The 20,479-nt window shown below is 40.0% G+C and overlaps 1 protein-coding gene across 16 annotated transcripts in view; it reads left to right on the top strand.

Annotated features, from left to right (window-relative positions):
- PUM1 (pumilio RNA binding family member 1) overlaps window positions 1-20,479 on the top strand; it is a 127,737-nt gene that overhangs the window by 99,188 nt on the left and 8,070 nt on the right. For 10 of the 16 annotated variants that reach the window (XM_079943327.1, XM_079943323.1, XM_079943322.1 and 7 more), the window contains 6 exons: window positions 7,484-7,751; window positions 9,094-9,223; window positions 11,054-11,188; window positions 15,062-15,199; window positions 17,447-17,572; window positions 18,763-18,884. In XM_079943327.1, the coding sequence (XP_079799453.1) occupies window positions 7,484-7,751; window positions 9,094-9,223; window positions 11,054-11,188; window positions 15,062-15,199; window positions 17,447-17,572; window positions 18,763-18,884 (919 nt within the window). The remainder of the gene's footprint in view (window positions 1-7,483; window positions 7,752-9,093; window positions 9,224-11,053; window positions 11,189-15,061; window positions 15,200-17,446; window positions 17,573-18,762; window positions 18,885-20,479) is intronic. The other 6 variants (XM_079943328.1, XM_079943324.1, XM_079943333.1 and 3 more) reach the window with 1 other exon arrangement.

Raw genomic sequence — 20,479 nt, 5'->3', positions numbered from 1 at the left:
CATTTGTCACCAAGGAAATGTAACATTTCTTTACCAAAGATATATTGGGCCATTCCTAATATAGCTTCTACTATTGATACTACACTGCTGCCACCGGCTATCAGTTCTTGGATCACTAACAGCCATACTAAGTAAGCATTCATTCATTGTGTTCATTCATTGTGTTAAATACTCAAGTAACTCTGCTCTACACAGGGAAACTTAAACTCAGCATGGTTTAATGACTTTCGTGATACCCCATAGCTAGTAAGTGTTTGAGTGCACACTCCAGCCTATATCTCTGTTATCCCAGTGTGGATCTTTTCTCCATGATATCGTTTTCACACTTCCTCCCAGTAGACAGACACGTGTTAGGGCACTGTAAAAAACATCAGTGCCTGCAGAGTTATTTTTCCCATTATTTATTCAACAATCACTTGTTGAGTGCCTACTATAGACTCTTCAATGCTTTTTTCATTACTTGTTTAAAGATCAAACTTCTATTTTTTAAAATTAATTAATTTATTTTTGGCTGTGTTGGGTCTTTGTTGCTGTACACGGCCTTTCTCTAGTTGCAGCGAGCGGGGGCTACTCTTTGTTGTGGTGCGCAGGCTTCTTGTTGTGGCTCGTGGGCTCTAGAGAGCAGGCTCAGTAGTTGTGGCACATGGGCTTATTTGCTCCGCGGTATGAGGGATCTTCCCAGACCAGGGCTCGAACCCGTGTCCCCTGCATTGGCAGGCAGATCCTTAACCACTGCACCACCAGGGAAGTCCCCAAACTTCTGTGTTTTTTTTTTTAATATATGTATCTTTTTTTTTTTTTTTTTTTTTTTTTTTTTTGCAGTACGCGGGCCTCTCGCTGTTGTGGCCTCTCCCGTTGTGGAGCACAGGCTCCGGACGCGCAGGCTCAGAGGCCATGGCTCACGGGCCCAGCCGCTCCGCGGCATGTGGGATCCTCCCGGACCGGGGCACGAACCCGTGTCCCATGCATCGGCAGGCGGACTCTCAACCACTGCGCCACCAGGGAGGCCCTTTATTTTTAAATGGATGTTTTTGAAGTGCAGTAGTTTTAATTTTGATGAGGTCCAGTTTATCATGCTTTCTGGTATAGAAATCTTTGCCCAACTCAAGGTCTTAAAGATTTTCTCCTGTGTTTCGTTCTAAAAATTTTATTGTTTTAGCTCTTAAAGTCTTTGATCTATTTTGAATTAATTTTGTGTATTGCATGAGGTGATGGTTCATCTTTTTGCATGCACCGTTTTCCCCAGCAAAGTTTTGAAATTTCTAGTGTGTAGGTCTTAAATGTCTTTTGTTAAACTAGTTAGTGTATATTTTATTTTTCTTGAATGGAATTCTAGTTTTGTTTTGGATTGTTTGTTGCTTGCAAGCATTTAGTTTTATCATCATGGTAGAATTCCTATCTTCTTCAAATAAATTCTTCCTGTCCTTTAAATTCAAGGTTGTATGTGCCCTTAGTCCTTTAAGAAAAGCAAAGATCAAACAAAATGGTTTTCTCTGTCCCTGCCTGAACTGCAGTAGCTGTTTCTAATTTATTGTTCAGTAACCTGTATTAATTTCCGGTTGTTTACTAGTCATGTGTGCCCCTTTAGGCACTTCTCTGTTCTAAATGGAAATGTAGTGTTTTGTGACACCTGGTTCTCTGAAGGTGACTTGTCATCTGTAAAACAAACCATGTGAAAATCAACTTAGTTAGGATTCAGTATTACGCACTAAAGACAGTTACTCTTAGGCTTATTTTCATTTAGGGCTACCTGGCTGTGATATTAGGGAGTGGATTGGGGAGAACTTTTTATAAACACTTTGGTGAGCAACATTGCCTCCGCCTGTAATAAATACAGAGCCAGATGTTGGGCACCTTTGGAATTTTTCTTTAAAAGGCAAAGAAGGCAGGACTTTGCCCATTAGGCATCTACTAAATCTCTGAGTACAGAAAGCAAAACAAGATGAATGAAAACATTCCACATAGGAAAAGGATGGAATACTAGATGGCTAGAAATACTAGAAAACCCTTTGTATAAAGTAACTGAAGCACATCTTAATTTAAGCGTGGTATACTTTTGTCCGTCCATTTACTGTTAATCTGTATGTGTCTTTATTTTTAAAGTGAGTTTCTTGTAGACAGCATATAGTCGGATTACATTTTTAAAAATAAATTTATTTATTTTTGGCTGTGTTGGGTGTTAGTTGCTGTTCACGGGCTTTCTGTAGTTGTGGCGAGTGGGGGCTACTCTTCCTTGTGGTGTGTGGGCTTCTCATTGCGGTGGCTTCTCTTGTTGCGGAGCACAGGCTCTAGGCACACGGGCTTCAGTAGTTGTGACACAAGGGCTCAGTAGTTGTGACACAAGGGCTCAGTAGTTGTGGCTCGCGGGCTCTAGAGCGCAGGCTCAGTAGTTATGGCTCACAGGCTTAGTTGCTATGCGGCATGTGGGATCTTCCCAGACCAGGGCTCGAACCCACGTCCCCTGCATTGGCAGGTGGATTCTTAACCACTGTGCCACCAGGGAAGCCCCTGGACTACATTTTTTGATCCACTCTGACAATCTCTTTAATTGGTTCATTTAGACCATTGACATTCAAAGTGATTATTGATATAGTTGGGTTAATATTTACCATATCTGTTGTCTTCTATTTTTTTTCTTTGTTTCTGTCTTCTGCTCTTTTTCTGCCTTTTGTGGCTTTAATTGAGCATTTTATATGATTCCATTTTATTTCCTTTCTTAACCTATCAGTTATACTACTACTTTTTTTTTTTTTTCTAGTGTTGCCCTAGGATCATTATACATTTACAATTAATCCAGGTCCACTTTCAAATAAGACTATACGACTTCACATGTAGTGTGAGGACCTTAAAATAACAAAATAATCTTAACCTTTTCCTCCCATCCTTTGTGTCATTGCTGTCATTCATTTCAGCTATATAAAGCATATGTGTGTATATATATGTATATGATATAAACATAAGCATACATAATTGAATACATTGTTGCTATTATTTGAACAAACTGTTGTCAGATCAATGAAGAATAAGGTAAATAAAAGTTTTTATTTTACTTATTCCTTTTTTGATGCTCTTCCTTTCATTATATAGATCAGTTTCTGGCCTGTATTATTTATATTTCTCTCTGAAGAACTTCTTTTGACATTTCTTGCAAGTCACATCTACTGGCAACAAATTTCATCAATTTTTGTTTGCCTGAGAAAGTCTTTATTTTTCCTTCATTTGTGAAGGATAATTTTGCAGGATACAGAATTCTAGGTTGGTGGGTTTTTTCCTCTCAAAACTTACAGTCTTCTCTTCTTGATTGCATACTTTTTGAGGAGAAGTTGGGTGTAATTCTTACCTTTGCTCCTCGTAGGTGGGGTGTTTTCCCCCCTGTGGCTTCTTCTAGTATTTTTTCTGTATCTTTGATTTTCTATAATTTGAAAATGATAGTTGGAGGAGTAGTTTTTTTGGTCTTTATCTTGCTTGGTGTTCCCTGCACTTCCTGGATCTGCTGGTTGGTGTCTGGCATTAGAGAAATCCTTAGTCATTATTGTTGCAGATATTCCCTCTGTTCCTTTCTCTCCTCCTTCTCCTTCTGGTATTCCAGTTATGTGTATGTTACAACTTTGTAGTAGTTGCCCCACAGTCCTTGGATTTTGTTTTTCGCCAGTCTTTGTTCTCTTTCCTTTTTGGTTTTTGAGGAATCTGTTGATAGATCCTCTAGCTCAGAGATTCTTTCTTCATCTGTGTCCAGTTTGTTAATAAGCCCGTCAGAGGCATTCTTCATTTTGGTTATAGTGTTTTTTGTCTCTAATATTTCTTTTTGGTTCTTTCTTAGGATTTCCATCTCTGCTTACATTGCCTGTCTATTCTTGCATGCTGTCTACTTTATCCTTTAGAGCCCTTAGCATATTAATCATAATTGTTTTAAATTCCCAGTCTGATAATTTCAACATCCCTGCCATGTATGTTCCTGATGTTCCTCTTCAAATTTTATTTTTTGCCTTTTGATATGCCTTGCAGTTTATCTTTGATAGCCATGCCTGGTACATCGAGTGAAAGGAACTGCTGTAAATAGGTTTTTAGTGATGTGGTGGTGAGGTGTGGAGGGAGGGAAAATGTTCTATAGACCTATGATTAGGTCTCAGTCTTTTAGTGAGCCTGTGCCTCTGGACTGTCAACTTCACAAGTGTTTCTTAGTTTTTTTCCTCCTCCCTTTAGTGGAACAGGATAGTTTGAGTAGGCTGGAGTTGTGTATTTCAGGGTCATCCACACTGAGCCTCTTAATTTGTCAGTTACAGTTCAGGTTTTCCTAGTCTGGTACTGGTTCAGGCAGTGGTGTCCACTTGAGTCCCTGGTCTGGTTAGCTGTGGTGACCTGTATGTCTGTCTCTCCAGTCTTGGGGACAGTCGTTTGCTCTGTCTTCCTCTCTCTTGTGGATCTAAGAAGAATTGTTGATTTTTCAGCTTTTGCTTGTTGTTAGGGTGGAATGGTGAGGCTCTTTACATGTGGAGTGGGAAACCTGCACATACACAAAACATTTAAGCCTTTGACTTCTGTGGAAATGTTGTCATAGGACAGAGCTCTGTGAAATCCACTACTGTCAAAATATTATAGAAAAACTTTGTGAAATCACTAGGAGGCTTAAAGAGCCTACGTGAAATGTTCCTTTAAAAATGAGGTTCAAATTCAAACACTTTCAGGGGCCATCTCCAGGGGATAGGAATTTGGGTATTAGCACATGCAGGTGTGTAAACTATAGTGAACTGGAAAACGCCTTTCTGCATATTCCCCATATAAAGGAGCTGCAGTCCACAAATAATGATGGTCTACTATTTGCCAGGTACCTTTTGAAAAACAACCAGAAAACCACATTTTTAAGCAAAAATTTACTTTAACCGTTGGTTTAATGTTTAAAGAAAATTATTTGGCCTGAGCAAAATACTCCTGTTGACTGTTAGTTTGCCATTTATAATATAGTACCTGGAGAAATTTATTTTCTTTTTCAGATTTGTATACTTCCTTTCTCAATAATAAAAGCTGTGTGTGTATATGTGTGTCTGTGTATCCTGTCTGGCATCCAAAGACACCAAAGCCAAAAATCAAAACTTCAGGGCAGGTGTATAAATCTACCCAGTAGTCACTCCAGCCATTTATGTTATGGATTAGTCAGTATGCTTTTGGCCACAGTAACAGAAAATCCATCGAATAGTGGCTTAAACAATAAGTTCATTTGTTGGCTCGTATAACTGGAAGTTTAGGGGTACGGCAGTGCTCAGGGTTGGTTCCTGTCATTCAGCCTTGTCATCAGGGACCTGGCCACCTTCCATGTTTATTTTTTTTAAGTGAAAGAGAGTTTATTTACAGAGATGCACATTCCATGGCAGAATGCTGTTGTCTCCTACCTTGCATGTTAATTTGGATGTTTGTCAGGCCTTTTAAGAGTTTGATTGTTTCTCTGTTGATATGTTACTTTTCCCTAAGTGCCTTTGTTAGTGACCAGGTTCTTAACCTTTTAAATTGTTTTCAAAACTTTGTATGTTCATGCTGTTCCTTCTTCTTAACCACACTCTCCCAGTACCTGCTGACTTACCTGATTACCACCTCTTTGCCTGTTTGTCCCCTGTCTCAAGCCAGGGTAGAAAGAATTGTTTTTGAAATGGAATAAAGAGCAGCCATATGGCTACTATTCTCTTTTCTTGTAAACCTCCTCTCTCCTTTCCTTAAAGAAATGTTTTCCTTTGGGTTAAGAAATATTATGGAATTTTGACAAGAAAAACAATGTCCTTTAGAACAGGGTTGGCAGCCTGTTAGGAACTGGGCTGCACAGCAGGAGGTGAGTGGCGGGCAAAGCGAGTGAAGCTGCATCTGCCGCTCCACGTCCCTCTCCGTCACTTGCATCACCGCCTGAACCATCCTGCCCCCCCCACCCCCCGCCGCCCCGTCCATGGAAAAATTGTCTTCCACGAAACCTGTCCCTGGTGCCAAAAAGGTTGGGGACCGCTGGTTTAGAACAAGAAAATTATATAACTGAGTCTGAAAATGAGTCTCGTGTAGTTGTAAGGGCAGTGACAGATTCTGGCCATGATAATTTTGGGTTTTGTATCTTTGGACAAGCATTTCACCTCTTTGGGCCTTAATTTTCTGTTACATAAATGGGAATTAAAAACTCCCTTTCCATAATGCCAGTGAGAATTTGATAGAAAGTGGATATGAAATACTTCTAGCATAGAGCCTGGCATAGGACAAATGCTCAGCAAGTAGCTTTTATTTTTATTTATCTATTTAAACAAAATTTAATGTTGAGCCATTTCCTTTTGGTTCCACTGTTTTCATTGAGACCCAGACCTTTGAAACTGGGCCCTGGAATTTTGTGGAGAAATCCAAGCTGAGTATCTTTTTGTAGCTACCATTAAACTCCAGACCAGACATTCACTAAAGCTCTGTAGAAGTTAACAGGCAGTTCATGTTGGGTGACTTTTCTCATGGCTCCTGAATTGTTATTTACCTACGCTCTTCGTGGTTTAACTGGTATTTCTTATCTACTTTGCAAAGTAGGAATGGGGGAAAAAACAGAAAAAGGGCTTCACATCCTTTTTATAGTACAATCTAAAGTTTAAAAAGAAACCCTCTGTTGTAAAAAAATATATTGAAAATATATACTCATAATTTTTTAATTCTGTTTTATCTTTTGATAGGCATTTCAGTCTTATCTCTGTTTTATGTGTCTCGGATTCACAATGATTATTCCCTTGTCAGCAGTCAAAACGGCAATATCGGTAGCCTGAAAGTTGTTGCTACTGCAGTCACTTCAGGCTCTGTTCCAGTAGAAGGAGTTAGATGCTGTCCATTCCTGGTGAAGAACTGGAAAACCTTCCATTTCAAAGCACACGTCCTTTTTTTCTATCCCTTATGTCTAATCCTTGGCCTTGGTTGCCTTAGTGATTTTCAGACTTCTATTTAGTGGCAAAACCATGCCTGCAAAGCTTTTTTGGGAGGTCCACTATATAAAACAGACTAATCTGGGTACCCTAAAAAAAAAAAACAGATTTTTTTTTTTTTAAGGGAGGGTTTCAGATGGGAGTGGGGATTATCCACTGATGGCAGGACTCTCCACAGAGATCAGAGTGGAAAACCACTGAAGTTTCTGTGCATTTTGTCTTTTCTGATCCTGGTGTTCAGGTGCTGGTTCACACAGCAGGACCTTTCCTCATTTTATTTACTAAGGGCTATACTAACCATTGCTCCATTATTGCTAGCAGTCTCCTATCAATGGTTAACAGCATTCCCCTCTCAATTTTTGTGCAAAAGTTTTCTTCCAGCTTGGTGAGTTTGGCTTATGAAAGTCGTGGCACTAATAGAATTGAATCTTAACACGAAAGCAGCAGAATTGAAAAGAAATCAGAGGTGATGCAGGATTTCATTTATAGGATGCTTTTTCCTCTCTTGAATAAAGTTCGTTAAGAATGAGTCTTGAGTTCTCCTGTTCTGTAACCAACAGGAGGACTCACAAATGGCAGTGGAAGATACATCTCTGCTGCTCCAGGCGCTGAAGCCAAGTACCGCAGTGCGAGCAGTGCCTCCAGCCTCTTCAGCCCCAGCAGCACCCTTTTTTCCTCTTCCCGTTTGCGATATGGAATGTCTGATGTCATGCCCTCTGGCAGGAGCAGGCTTTTGGAAGATTTTCGAAATAACCGGTATCCCAATTTACAACTGCGGGAGATTGCTGGGCATATAATGGAGTTTTCCCAAGACCAGCATGGGTCCAGGTGAGGACTTGGCTTTGCCACTTAAGGTAACTGAACTCTTAATGCCTTAAATTCCATGCTTCAGATAAGGTATACATTAAGTAAATTGCCATATAATAATTGAAACAAAGTTTGCTTTTTAGTACGCTTCCTGTTACTTATTTCAGAGGGATGTGGCTATGAGAGTCAGCAGATATACAAGTGATGGAGAGTAGCCATTTAGTAATCTGGATCACATGCTGAAACAAACCTTTTTACCTTTCTGAAAGATTAGTCTGGTGTTCCTTTGTTCATGAGAACCTCCCAGAATGTCTGCAGTTTAAGAAATACAGAAACACTAACACAAAGACATGTGTACACTTTTGCTACTTGAATCGCTATTAAGAATCTTGCTCTCAAAGAGACACTATTCAAATGCAAATTTGGATCTCGGCTCAGGAGTAAGATGGTGCCACCACTTTTCTTTGTTGTTCCATATTCTGTAGAAGTGAGAGTCTGCACAGAGGTTAGAAGATGCTATTATAAAACACAGAATTTAGCTTTGGTTACCACTCCCTGTTCCAATGGACTTCACAGAAAGGGACCCTGGTCCTCAGAAAAAAGCAGATTTATGGTGACATCATCCATCCTTCTCTCTCCCTTTCTCTTTCTTTCTCTCTGACAGTTCCACCAAAACAACTCCCAAAGAACCTACCTCCTCTTTAAGTTCTGCCAGCTTGCTACTACTGGGCAAGGATTTCTCATATTTAGATCCTAAAGGCCAGGTTGGGAGAAGAACATGGTTTTTCTGATATAGTCACCTGAGCTAAAAAAGGCAAACTGAATAGCTACTACTTTAGAAAGAGACTGCACATAGATGACAACTGTTCCACATCATTAATAAATATGTACTGCTTCATATGAATGTGAGTTAAAGACTATAATAAGGACCATAGGCTTTGAGTTTATTGATGTTGGACTGGTTCCTAAAAGAAAAAGTCCGGTAGCGTTCTCCCTGTGTTGTGCCTGTTTTTACCCTCTTCTCTCTTTTCCTGCGCCCCCTTTTCAGCTCCCTCTCAGTCCCACACATAAATACATGTCCTGTTGTAATGAAGTATACTAAAATTTAAATATACTTCTAAAAGCTCAGTTAAATTAGGGGATACTTCACAATATAACTTTTTTTTCCTTTTCAGTAATTCTTCAATTTGAAGTGAGCTCAAGTGATTTATTTAAATAACACTGTTGTGCCTCTGTGTATATGCACATGTACACACATATATTTAGTTTCAGAACTGACACATTATATAAAGTGAGCTAATCTTTATATACTTTCCAAGTCTTCCTAAAATGCTGTGATTGCCCTTTTTACTATGTACTTCAGATTCATTCAGCTGAAACTTGAGCGTGCCACACCAGCTGAGCGCCAGCTTGTCTTCAATGAAATCCTTCAGGCCGCTTACCAGCTTATGGTGGATGTATTTGGAAATTACGTCATTCAGAAGTTCTTTGAAGTAAGCCTTTGTTCTTTCTGTCCTTTGACTTTAGACAGTCTCCATAGCATTTTGATTTTCATTAGCTGTTTTTAGAATTGCAATTTCATTCCAGTCCTCAAAATGAAGCGTGAGTGGTCTTTTTGAGGCACATTTAAATGTTTCTCCAATTCATTAGCAGTAGTGCATCATTTAAATACCCAAGCAGATGATGCTAGTGTATTTTAGAAATGTGTTTGTAGGACCATTCTCCCCATTTAGGATCCCGCACAATATTTCTGATTGCTAAAATAGTTTCACTAAAAGTGTCATTTTTGGAGGAAAAATCCTTGTAAGATAATTTTAGCAGGACCACAGTAAAGTTCTGAAAATGAATTTTTAAAAATGGATTCCTAGAGAATTATCTTTGAACACCAACTCTGGTGTTTTTCATCATAAACCACAGTCATGAGGATTGTTAAATGCTGCTTCTTGGGTGATCCTTCAGCCTTGGTTCCTTATTGTTCCTTCATTAATGTGGACAATGTCCACTCTTGTTATCATTTTCCTTGGAAAGGATTAACGAGATGGTTGGATTAATGTCTATTTCCTCTTCTAAACTAAAATGTCAGAAACGCAGGGATTTTTTGCTAATCATTGTAGCTGTGGTGTACTGGTATCAACAACCCCATTATAAATCCAGAAAGGAGTGAAGCATTGAGATGAAACATGTGGTACAGGGGGAAAATGCTGCAACTCTGCACATTACCTGCCCCCCAACAAAAGAAATTTGTAAACTTCTTACATCTTACTTTGTTTGGTTTGTGTGAAGATTAAAAAAATGGCTCACTCACAGCCTCTATCTTCCCAGCTTTTCTCATTAAGACCTAAGTTCTTTGACTCTGAATTCTCCAGCTACGGATTAAGATATCAGCCTAAACACGGCTCTTGTAATTTTGACTTTCGAATGCCGTTTTGTCACAGATATAAAAATAGAGAGATCTCCAGCTCCAGAGGTTAATGCAGCTAGGGGTGGCTGAATGAACAGTGGGTTATAGCAGTATGATTTTGGGACAAGCTAGAGAACTTCTCTGACTTAGAGAATGTCCCTGGACTTCAGTTCTCTTGTATGGGAAATGAGTGGGTTGGGCAGCCTTATTCATAAAGTCTCTTCCAGTCTCACATGCTATTCAAATGAAAATAAAAAGCCAGGGATGGAGAAACATTCTAGGAAGAGTTTTAACATTGTGCTGTCATACCCCTTGATTTTACTAACTTTCCCCCTATTCTGTTGACTTGTATAAATAGACATTATCAATTCTTATAGTAATATAGAACAGTATATTCAGAGCAGTGTGCATGTGTGCTTTGGCTTAAACTTCATAGAGATGAAAGAAGAACTTGTTTTCAGCTTATAAGGCTCAGACAACTGAAGTGATGTAGATTTGTTGCAAGAAGTTCTTGAATCTTCCCCAGACATTGTCTAAAGCCGTAATAAACAATGTCTTCCACATGTACTATTGTTTTAAGAATAAATGTAAATGCTCTTGGACATATAGGTATATTTAATAGTATTGATGAGTTAAGGACAGCTTTGAGGAATTGCCTATTTGTTTAGCAGATACTAGTAGTGAAACCACTCCAGTTGGATATCTGAGAAGTTTTTTAACATTAAAGAGTTCCTCATAATCAGAGGCTGATAACCACTGGTTTGAAGAAACAAAGGCTTTTTAAATAAAAGGTTTAGTTTATCATAGAATACAGGGCTAAAAGAGGTATGCCAATGGTTGATACAGAATAATGAATGCTTTGCTTTCTCTGGTTTCTTTCTTTCTACCTAAGTAATGGTGTTCACCCACACATTATGTCTAGTTTGGCAGCCTTGAACAGAAGCTGGCTTTGGCTGAACGGATTCGAGGCCATGTCCTGTCACTGGCACTGCAGATGTATGGCTGCCGTGTTATCCAGAAAGCTCTTGAGTTTATTCCCTCAGACCAGCAGGTAATTGTAAGTTTCCCCTTTAACTTTTCTCTTGGTGTTTGATGTTTCTTCATGGTACATGTAGTGAACCTCGTAAGTTTGTCAGTCTTTAGTTTTCTTTCACAGTTTTTCTTTGGTGCTTGTGGCTACCTTCTGTGCATGGCAGGCATGGACTGTGCAATTAATTTTGTAAGTTTATAGTGGATCAAGTGTCTTGTGTTAAAACCAGTGGTTTCAAACACTTTTCCCTTTGACCAGACCGTAGTCTTTAGTAGGTGTGATTTTAGAGGTGGGTTTTTTGTTTGGCAAGAGTTGAAGCAGGTAAGGTGGTCCTTTTCTTCTACCTGAACTGACCACCCAACAGACAAAACTTTTTTCCAACCCACCTTCCAGTTTTCTTCACTTGCACCCTCTTATTCATTCATTCCACCACTGTTTACTGAATGAGCGCCTGCCCAGGGCAGCACCTGGCCTGGCGCGTTGACCTGGTGCCCACTGTGTGCCAGACATCAGCACAGAGATGGCCGAGACTGAGCCCTGCCCACGGAGCACGCGTGGGGAAGGGTGACGGGAAGCAGTGGTGAGACGTGAGAGCACGTGCCCGAGGCTTTGAGGGGAGGCTTTGCAGGAGGAGAAGTCTGGGCTGCAGAGGAGTTAGGAAAAAAGGGACAGAAATCTGAACTCTTTGGGTGCTGTGAGTGGGAGCTGGCACAGAAAGCACGTGAAGAGGCCGATGGCCTCAGAGCAGGTCCAATGGGCCCCACACAGACCACGAGGCCCGGGAAGCCTGACCAGCCCACAGGCAGGTGTGCCGCGCTGTGTCTGCGCTAGGCAGTGCCGTGAGCCTTCAGGTGCTGCTGATCTGAACCCTCAGCCTTTGGGCTCCGAACTCACTCAGCCCTTCTCGATGGAGGGGATGGCCGTGGTCTGGCAATGATGAGCCACTTGCCCTCTCTGAGAACAAAGTTCAGTAATGAGAATCTTTGTTATGGACTCAAGTTCTGAGCCAGACGAGGCACCCACCACTTCCAGTTCAAAACAAAACACAACAGAATGCTGCGCTGGTGTCAGCAATGGCAATTGAAGGCTGGGGAGTCCAAAGTCCTTAAGCCGTGAGACTCAGATAGGCATGTCGGGACGCTGGTGAAGGCAGAGGGAATGTTGGAGACACATGGCAGGTTGGGAGTTCATTCATTTAGTGCCAGTACTGGAGATACAGCAGTAATAGGGGTGCTGTGTGTGAGTAATTAGAAGCAGGGGTGAAGCTACTAGTTTGTTTTCTTTTAATGTTCAGATCATTGTCAGTTTTAATTTTCCCTGGGATGTTGAGGGATGAAAATTTGATGGCTGAATCTTTCCTCTTTAATTTTCTTGTTTGATTTGAACATGCAAATTTTTTTCCTCTTTTGACCATAATGCCCGCTTACTGAAAGCAAGCAGGAAATTACGGTTTCCCAGGTATTTTCCCCATCTTTGCCCTCTCCCAGGATTATGATAAATTGTTGATTTTTTCTCCAGATTTTCCTGTTTTTTTGTTTTTTGTTTTTCTGATCCAATGGCTACATTGTAGTAGTTTTTACCCCCCTTTCCTTTCCCCCTGGCAATTGTTCTTTCTACCTGCTATTCCTGCATATCTTTTCCTGGTCTGGTTTCTCTGTGATTCTTGTTCTGGGTCTAAACTACTGCTCCTGGTATGAATAATTTACTCTTTTCCAGATGTAAGTGTATTTTAGCTGAAATAAACTCATCTCCAGTGGAGTTTTTACCTCTTTGGGCTCAAGAAAATGTTCAGGGAAGCCCCCTCTCCTTCATTTTGATTATTAGAAGTGTCCCTTGTGTTTATCTTTATATAGGCGTCCTTCTCTATTTATCATTCCTATAATTATATTTCCGTAGTAAATTATTCTTTTCTGACATTTGATTAATTGCTTCAGGAAACTTTCCTGAGTCTCTTGTGTTTTGCTTGTTTAGTCCCTGGCGTTGTAGTCTTGAATTTCTTTAATTAGAAAATCGTTTAGTTGCTTTGACATGCTTAACATCTCAGGGATTTAAGACATTGCATTCACAAATGTCACCATTATAAACTGGCTTGTAGTCTTCTACCATAAATATGGAGTCAGCACAGTGGAACTAATATACAGAGGTTGTATATAGCAAGGAAATTGGGCTGCAAGTACCAGGGCCCAGCCGTGGTACAGGTATTCAGCTTAAGTATGCCTGAGACCTGAGGCAGCAAGTTTGGGGATGGGGTCCAGTCAAAATCCCAACGCACCTACACACACACACACGCGCGCGCGCGCACACACACACACACACACACACACACACAGAGTCACTTACTCATTGTCTGGCCTTTTTTTTTAAAAAAAATTATTTATTTTTGGCTGCATTGGGTATTCACTGCTGCACACGGGCTTTCTCTAATTGTGGCGAGCGGGGGCTACTCTTCTTTGCGGTGTGTGGGCTTCTCATTGCAGTGGCTTCTCATTTCAGAGCACGGGCTCTAGGCGCATGGGCTTCGGTAGTTGTGGCTCGCGGGCTCTAGAGCTCAGGCTCAGTAGTTATGGCGCACGGGATTATTTGCTCCACGGCATGTGGGATCTTCCCAGACCAGGGCTCAAACCCATGTCCTCTGCATTGGCAGGCGGATTCTTAACCACTGCACCACCAGGGAAGTCCCTGGCCTTCTGTATTTCCCTGAGTTTGGACACATTTCATGAACTGAGAGTATTGCTCCAGCTGACGTTGCAGTCAGTCTGGCCTGATGGGAAGATCATTTTGGAGCCACAGACTGGGCTAGAATTCTGATTCAGTCACTGTCTGTAGTTTTAATACATTGCTTAACCCCTCTCAGACTCAATATCTTCATATATTCACATATATGGGTGGAGGAAGGTGTGCAGGGTAATATTTGACAGGTGGTTTGCTGACATGGTCTGTTTTGCCACACACAGGAATCAGATTGCTTGGGTTTGAATAGGAGCAAGTCTAGGTCTGTGATTTTTAACAAGTCAGCTAATTTGTCTGTGCCTTGATTTCCTCCTCTGTAATAGTGTCTACTGCATAGGATTGTGAGGCAGATTGTGAGTCGAAGCATGTTAAGCATTTAGAGGTCTACTTAGCCTAGAGTAAGCTCTAGATTAACTACTCTCATTTTTAGTAATATGTACTTTACAGGGTTCTCATGGTGAAAACATGATGAATTGTATGTGAAATTCTCTAATACAGTGTAGTTGATTTGATATCGGCTCGTTTATAATTTGAAGATGACTGCACTTTTTTGGTAACTCCCAGACAGGTCTTTTGCAAGTTAGAGAACTTTCTTAAGACTGGTTATTATTGGGCTTCCCCAGTGGCACAGTGGTTAAGAATCCACCTGCCAATGCAGGAGACACGGGTTCGAGCCCTGGTCTGGGAAGATCCCACATGCCGTGGAGCAACTAAGCCCACGCGCCACAACTACTGAGCCTGAGCTTTAGAGCCCGCGAGCCACAACTACTGAAGCCCGTGCGCCTAGAGCCTGTGCTCGCACCAAAAGAAGCCACTGCAATGAGAAGCCCACACACCGCAACGAAGAGTAGCCCCCCTCTCTGCAACTAGAGAAAGCCCCCATGCAACAACAAAGACCCAGTGCAGCCAAAAATAAATAATTTTTTTTAAAAAAAAGAAAAGAATCAAAAAAAAAAAGACTGGTTATTATCATAGGAAGTTTGTTAACACGTGAAAAAACTCCAGTCTTCGTTTGTTACCAGGTTGTCAGAGTGCCACAGCTGAGTTGTCCCACTTTAATTGTCACGGATTCCCTGATCAGTGCTTTTGTGTTTGGTGAGGAGAACGTTGACCGTCCAGGTGTTTGCTCTCTGTGATTCTGGTGGTGCTTTCTTTCCTTGTCTCCAATAGAATGAGATGGTTCGGGAGCTAGATGGCCATGTCCTGAAGTGTGTGAAAGACCAGAATGGCAATCACGTGGTTCAGAAATGCATTGAATGTGTGCAACCCCAATCTTTGCAGTTTATCATCGATGCGTTTAAGGGACAGGTAAGTGCCTTAGGAAAGAAATAAGGGAAGCAAGTTGATGGATGTTTCCATTGTGAACAGAGAACAGGATGGGGTTTGTGGAGTGTTCTAAAGAGCTTAGTGTACTTTAGACTGCAGTAAGTAGTAGTCCTATTCAGTGGGGTCAGGTACCTAGCTCTGTGCACCCAAGGTTCTTCCCTTAATTGTCCATGGGTGTTCTCTCCATCATTAATGCAGATATCCACTCATGTCAGGATGAGGTACTGTCATCAGATACTTGAAGAATAAATTTTTTCCTTTGGTTAAGTACTATTTATCTTGATATTTAAAAGTTTTTATCATGTTTTAAAATTTAGGTCATTTACAGAACTAATCTTACAGGTTATGTGTCACTATGTCTTTAAAATAACAAGGTGCTTCTTAATTTGGGGGGGTTGGGTGGGGCAGTGATCAGGTTGGTTTGAACTCTGTTAAGTGGCACACAACCAGAGATAGCTTCCAGTTTCTCCTATTTACTTATATATCGTAAGGACTAGTGTGCTTTTAGCGCTAGCTTCCAAGCAGAGTTGATATTTTGTCATACCCTAGTTTTTCCAGAATTGCCCCTCAATTGGCTGTTATCATTAATTTCTTTTGCCAAAAAACAACCTTCTCCCAGTCTTCTAAGCTAGGTGGGACAAGAGGGTAAAATACATCTTTTTGGGTGTGTGAAATTGTTTTTGTTTTTGAAAAGGGAAAAATTGGAAATACCAAATAGATTTTCAGGTGTAGTCATGGGTACTGCTAAAGCCTAGATCGAAATGGGATTTTAGAATTGTTTAGGTTTTGCTCACTTAAAACTACAGTGGTTAAGTAGATTACAGACACTAACTTGAGGGTTATTGGGATTTTCTGAGTTAATTAAGAAAAGAGTAGATCTGTTTATCTTTACATTTTTGTGTGTCTGTGAAATATACAAGAAAGTAAAAGGATTAAGCCACCGAATGGGAGATAATATTTTCAAGATGGAAAATGCCAACGAATTGATAACCAGAATATATAAAGAACTCCTGAAATCAAGGAGAACAATACAAATTAATGCAAAAATGGGCTTAAAGCCTGAATAAACAGAAGAAGTAATCAGGAAAATGCAAACTAAGACCACAGATAGTAGACCATTTTCTTTCTTTTCTCTCTCTCTCTTTCTTTTGGGCCGCACCACGCGGCTTGTGGGATCTCGGTTTCCCAACCAGGGATTGAAACCTGTGCCCCCCTGCAGTGGAAGCGTGGAGTGTTAACCATTGGACCCCCAGGGAAGTCCCGTAGACCATTTTCTACCATTGGTTACTATGTACTGGCAGGGATGTGAGATCTGGATACACTGCTGGTGGGAATAGACCCATTTTGGAAAATAATTTAGTATCTTTTAAAGTTCAACATTTATATTTCTTGTGATCTAGCACTCCTGGCCTAGGTATATGCCTGATGAAATGTTTGGTCATGTATACCATGAGACGTATTTAGACATGTTTAAAGCAGCATTATTCTCCTAATAGGAAAAGACTAAATAAACCAGATGTCCATCAGGAGAGGATTGGACCCCCCCAAAAAAACAAACCACATATTTTCCCAACATTATACTATACAGATATACAGAATAAACGATAGAAGCCCACAGTATTATAAGTAAATATTTGAAACATAATGTTGAGTGAAATAAGTCAAGTTGTTCCAGACTGTGAGTGTTTAGCGTTTTTATAAAGCTGAAATTCAGAACATTACAGTGTAGTTATGTGAAAGCATTCAGGCTTTGATCCCAGCCCTTCTTTTTTCTGTTTTTAAACCCATCCTTTGACACTGTGGACTCTTAACTAAGTGTGTTTTCTATGACCTTGACCAATTCTCTGTTCTTTTCTAAATAAGCTTTTTCTCAATAAAGTCCTTCTTAGCTCTGAATTTGTGTACATCTATGAATTCCTAGAATGGGTTTAAGAAATAAGTTTATCCTCACACATACATGCTCACCTTATTGTATGTAGAGAGAACTTAAATGCCATACTTATAATTTGGGCTTTGGAGTCAGACTAGGAGATAAAATCCTGGCTCTGTCATTTACTACCTATATGACTGTAGGCACATTATGTAAACTTCTAGGAGCTTCAGTTTTAATCATGATTCTCTCTCAGGGTCATTGGGAAGATTAATGGGATAATGTATGTAAACAATACTGAAGCACTGAAAGTGGCAACTGTTATTTTTGGCTTTCTTGTTTGTGTTGGTCTGCCCTAGGTGTTTGCTTTGTCCACACATCCTTATGGCTGCCGAGTGATTCAGAGGATCCTGGAGCACTGTCTCCCTGACCAGACACTCCCTATTTTAGAGGAGCTTCACCAGCACACAGAGCAACTTGTACAGGTAGTGGAGTTGCCAGTAGAGTAACTGCAAACACCTGTGGGCTTTTGTGTTTTCTTAGCACAGGTATCTGTTCCAGAAGAGGTTAATGTGCTTAAAATGCCCATTGAAGCTCTGGGCAAGTTTTCATTTGCACCAGCCTGGTTCGTGTTTTATGAATAGGGGTAATGAGTAGAACCCTGGCTTTGGGAGTTGAGATCTGCCTCTGATTCATCAAGAGATCTGCCAAGAACTGTCAAAAGCCAGAACTCTTGTCATGGATTAAGCTAGCTGTGGCCGCTTAGGCAGGCCATTTAGTCTATCAGTTTCATCTTTGCAAATGAACTAAGTGGATTAGTTGATTTTTTCTTTCTAGTTTTGGTACTTTGTCTTGCTTCTACTAAAATTGTCTCCCATATCATACTGTTTGAACAATTTCTACATAGAGTATGTTGTCCTGAAGCAATTTTTGGGCAGTGTTTGTTGCTTGTTTTGGTGAGAGATGTGAGATTATAAGTGTGTTAAATATTCATTGTAGAAAAGCTTGAAAGTACAGAAAGTAGCAGCAGAACAGAAGAAACCACCCATAACCCTGCTGTCCAGAAGCAGGCACATTTGGCATAGGCGCTCTTAAAAAGCATTATATGTGCACTTTTAATTTTTTACATCTTACAAATAAATGTTTCTGCCTTTGGAATTCCTTGCTCACACACACTTATTCTTTCAAAGCATCTTTCACTTTAGATGAGTATCTCCATTGTGTGCTTGTAATGTTATTTAATTAGGCGTTGTGAGTATTTCCAGTTTTTCTTTGTTAAAGACAGGCGCACAGACCCATTTGTATATTTCTGTTAGAGAGAAAAACAGCTCTTTATTCCCACCTACTTTCTCTTCTTTTTTATTTTTTTTTTTAAATGAGAAGAGGCCTACATTTTTGTGTATAGTACTTTATGAAGACCCTGACTAGGACCTTTGGGCATAAATATATATATATATAGAAACCATTGTCTAGTAATAATGTGTTCCTGTTTTGTAATGACAGGGAAAAATTGTCACTACCTATCCATTTAAAAAATTCTTATGTGTTCATTAGTGTTCAGGTAAGCCATCATGGTCTTACAGGAAGATGGGTGTTGATTAGATATAAGGATTTAAGTAACACAGAGCCTGTTTATATATAAATTTAAAAATTTCTCTTGTTGTTTCTCAAATAGGATCAATATGGAAATTATGTAATCCAGCATGTATTGGAGCATGGTCGTCCTGAGGATAAAAGTAAAATTGTAGCAGAAATTCGAGGGAATGTACTTGTATTGAGTCAGCACAAATTTGCAAGGTATGTGCTTTGAATTACTCAGACTATTTTCCAGAAGAGATGATTAAATAGTATTTCAGCTCTAGAGAAATTTTCATACTTTTTTTGTTTTAATGTTTATTTTCCTCAAAGTATACATAGCTAAAAAAGTCAAAGAGTTCTGCTACAAAGTATGAAACATAAGACATCTCTTAGTGGGCTCCTCATTCCCCCAGAGTTCGCCACTTTGAAATTTGGGGGATATGTTTCTAAAGCATATACATTTTGTACTTTGGTAAACTGGGTATTTTAGTAACTTACTTGTTTGGAATTGTGAAATGTTCTTTACTCAATTTCCGTTTTGATACCTGAGTTAAGGGGCAGTGACCATATCTATATATAGGCCTTAATATTTTTAAAAATCTCTTTTCAGTCTTCATATCATACCAGCCCAAGAATAAAATGTACTAGTTATTCCCAGGTTGTGAAAGATGTCTTAGGTAACTTATAAGTGGCAGAGGTTGGAGAAGAAATTGTTGCTTCCCTGGTGGTCCAGTGGCTAAGACTTTGCGCTCCCAATGCAGGGGGCCCGGGTTCAATCCCTGCTCAGGGAACTAGATCCCACATGCTGCAACTAAGAGTTCGCATGCCACAAGTAAAGATCCCGCATGCCGCAACTAAGACCAGGTGCAGCTGAATGAATGAATGAATGAATGGCCCTCCAGTGGCTTAGTGGTGTGATACTCTGAGTAGAGTCTGTATATCCTATCATACACATAACATAGTATTCTGTATTTTTGGAATATTTTTCTTCTCTAGTTTTTAAAATAAATTGCAAGGCAGGTGTGACTCATACAACCTTGATGTTTTTAAATTGTTCACTTTTAATTTGTGAAATCTTATAACATTACAGCATGGAAAATAGAGAAAAGAAATAAAAGCACCCACAGAGCCAGTGTCTCAACAGCCTAAGCACATCAGGGTCATCTCTTAGACCTTGTATTGCTATTTTTGGACATTTGTCGGGATCAGGGAAATAGGGGACAGAATCTCTTAGTTCTTTTTTGGGGGTCGCTGTCCTATTTACTTTCTTGTTCAGTGTATTTAATATCTCACTCTTGGATATAGTGTTAAGTATTAATATTATAATAGAGTTGTGGTCTGATAATGACCTAGTAGCTACTTTGGGCCCAGTCCTCTCACAGATAACAACTAATAAATTGTTGACAAAGTGCCCAAAACTACCTGAAGACATTAGAGAGCAGGGAGATAACCAGAGAGGAGTAGGGGAGGTTGTTGATACTTGGAAGAAGGTTAATTGCACTGGGAAAATGTCCCCGTCCTCCTCCCCCTCCTTTTTTTGGGGAGGGGGAGATATATAATTGACATGTAACATCCTGCAAGTTCAAGGTGTACAACGTGTTGGTTTGATACATTTATATGTTGTAATATGATTCCTACAGTAGCATTAGCTGTTATGTTACATAATTATCTTTTTTATGTTGAGAACCATTAAGGATCTAGCCTGTTAGCAACTTTGAAATTTATAATACGGTATTGACTATAATTAGGAAAGTTACAAAATGATGACCATGGGAGTGACAAAATGACGGGAGAAATCCTGGAAAGGAAGAGAA

Source organism: Stenella coeruleoalba, assembly GCF_951394435.1.
Source record: "Stenella coeruleoalba genome assembly, chromosome: 1".
Lineage (NCBI taxonomy): Eukaryota > Metazoa > Chordata > Mammalia > Artiodactyla > Delphinidae > Stenella > Stenella coeruleoalba.
This window is presented reverse-complemented; position numbering and strand designations above follow the sequence as displayed.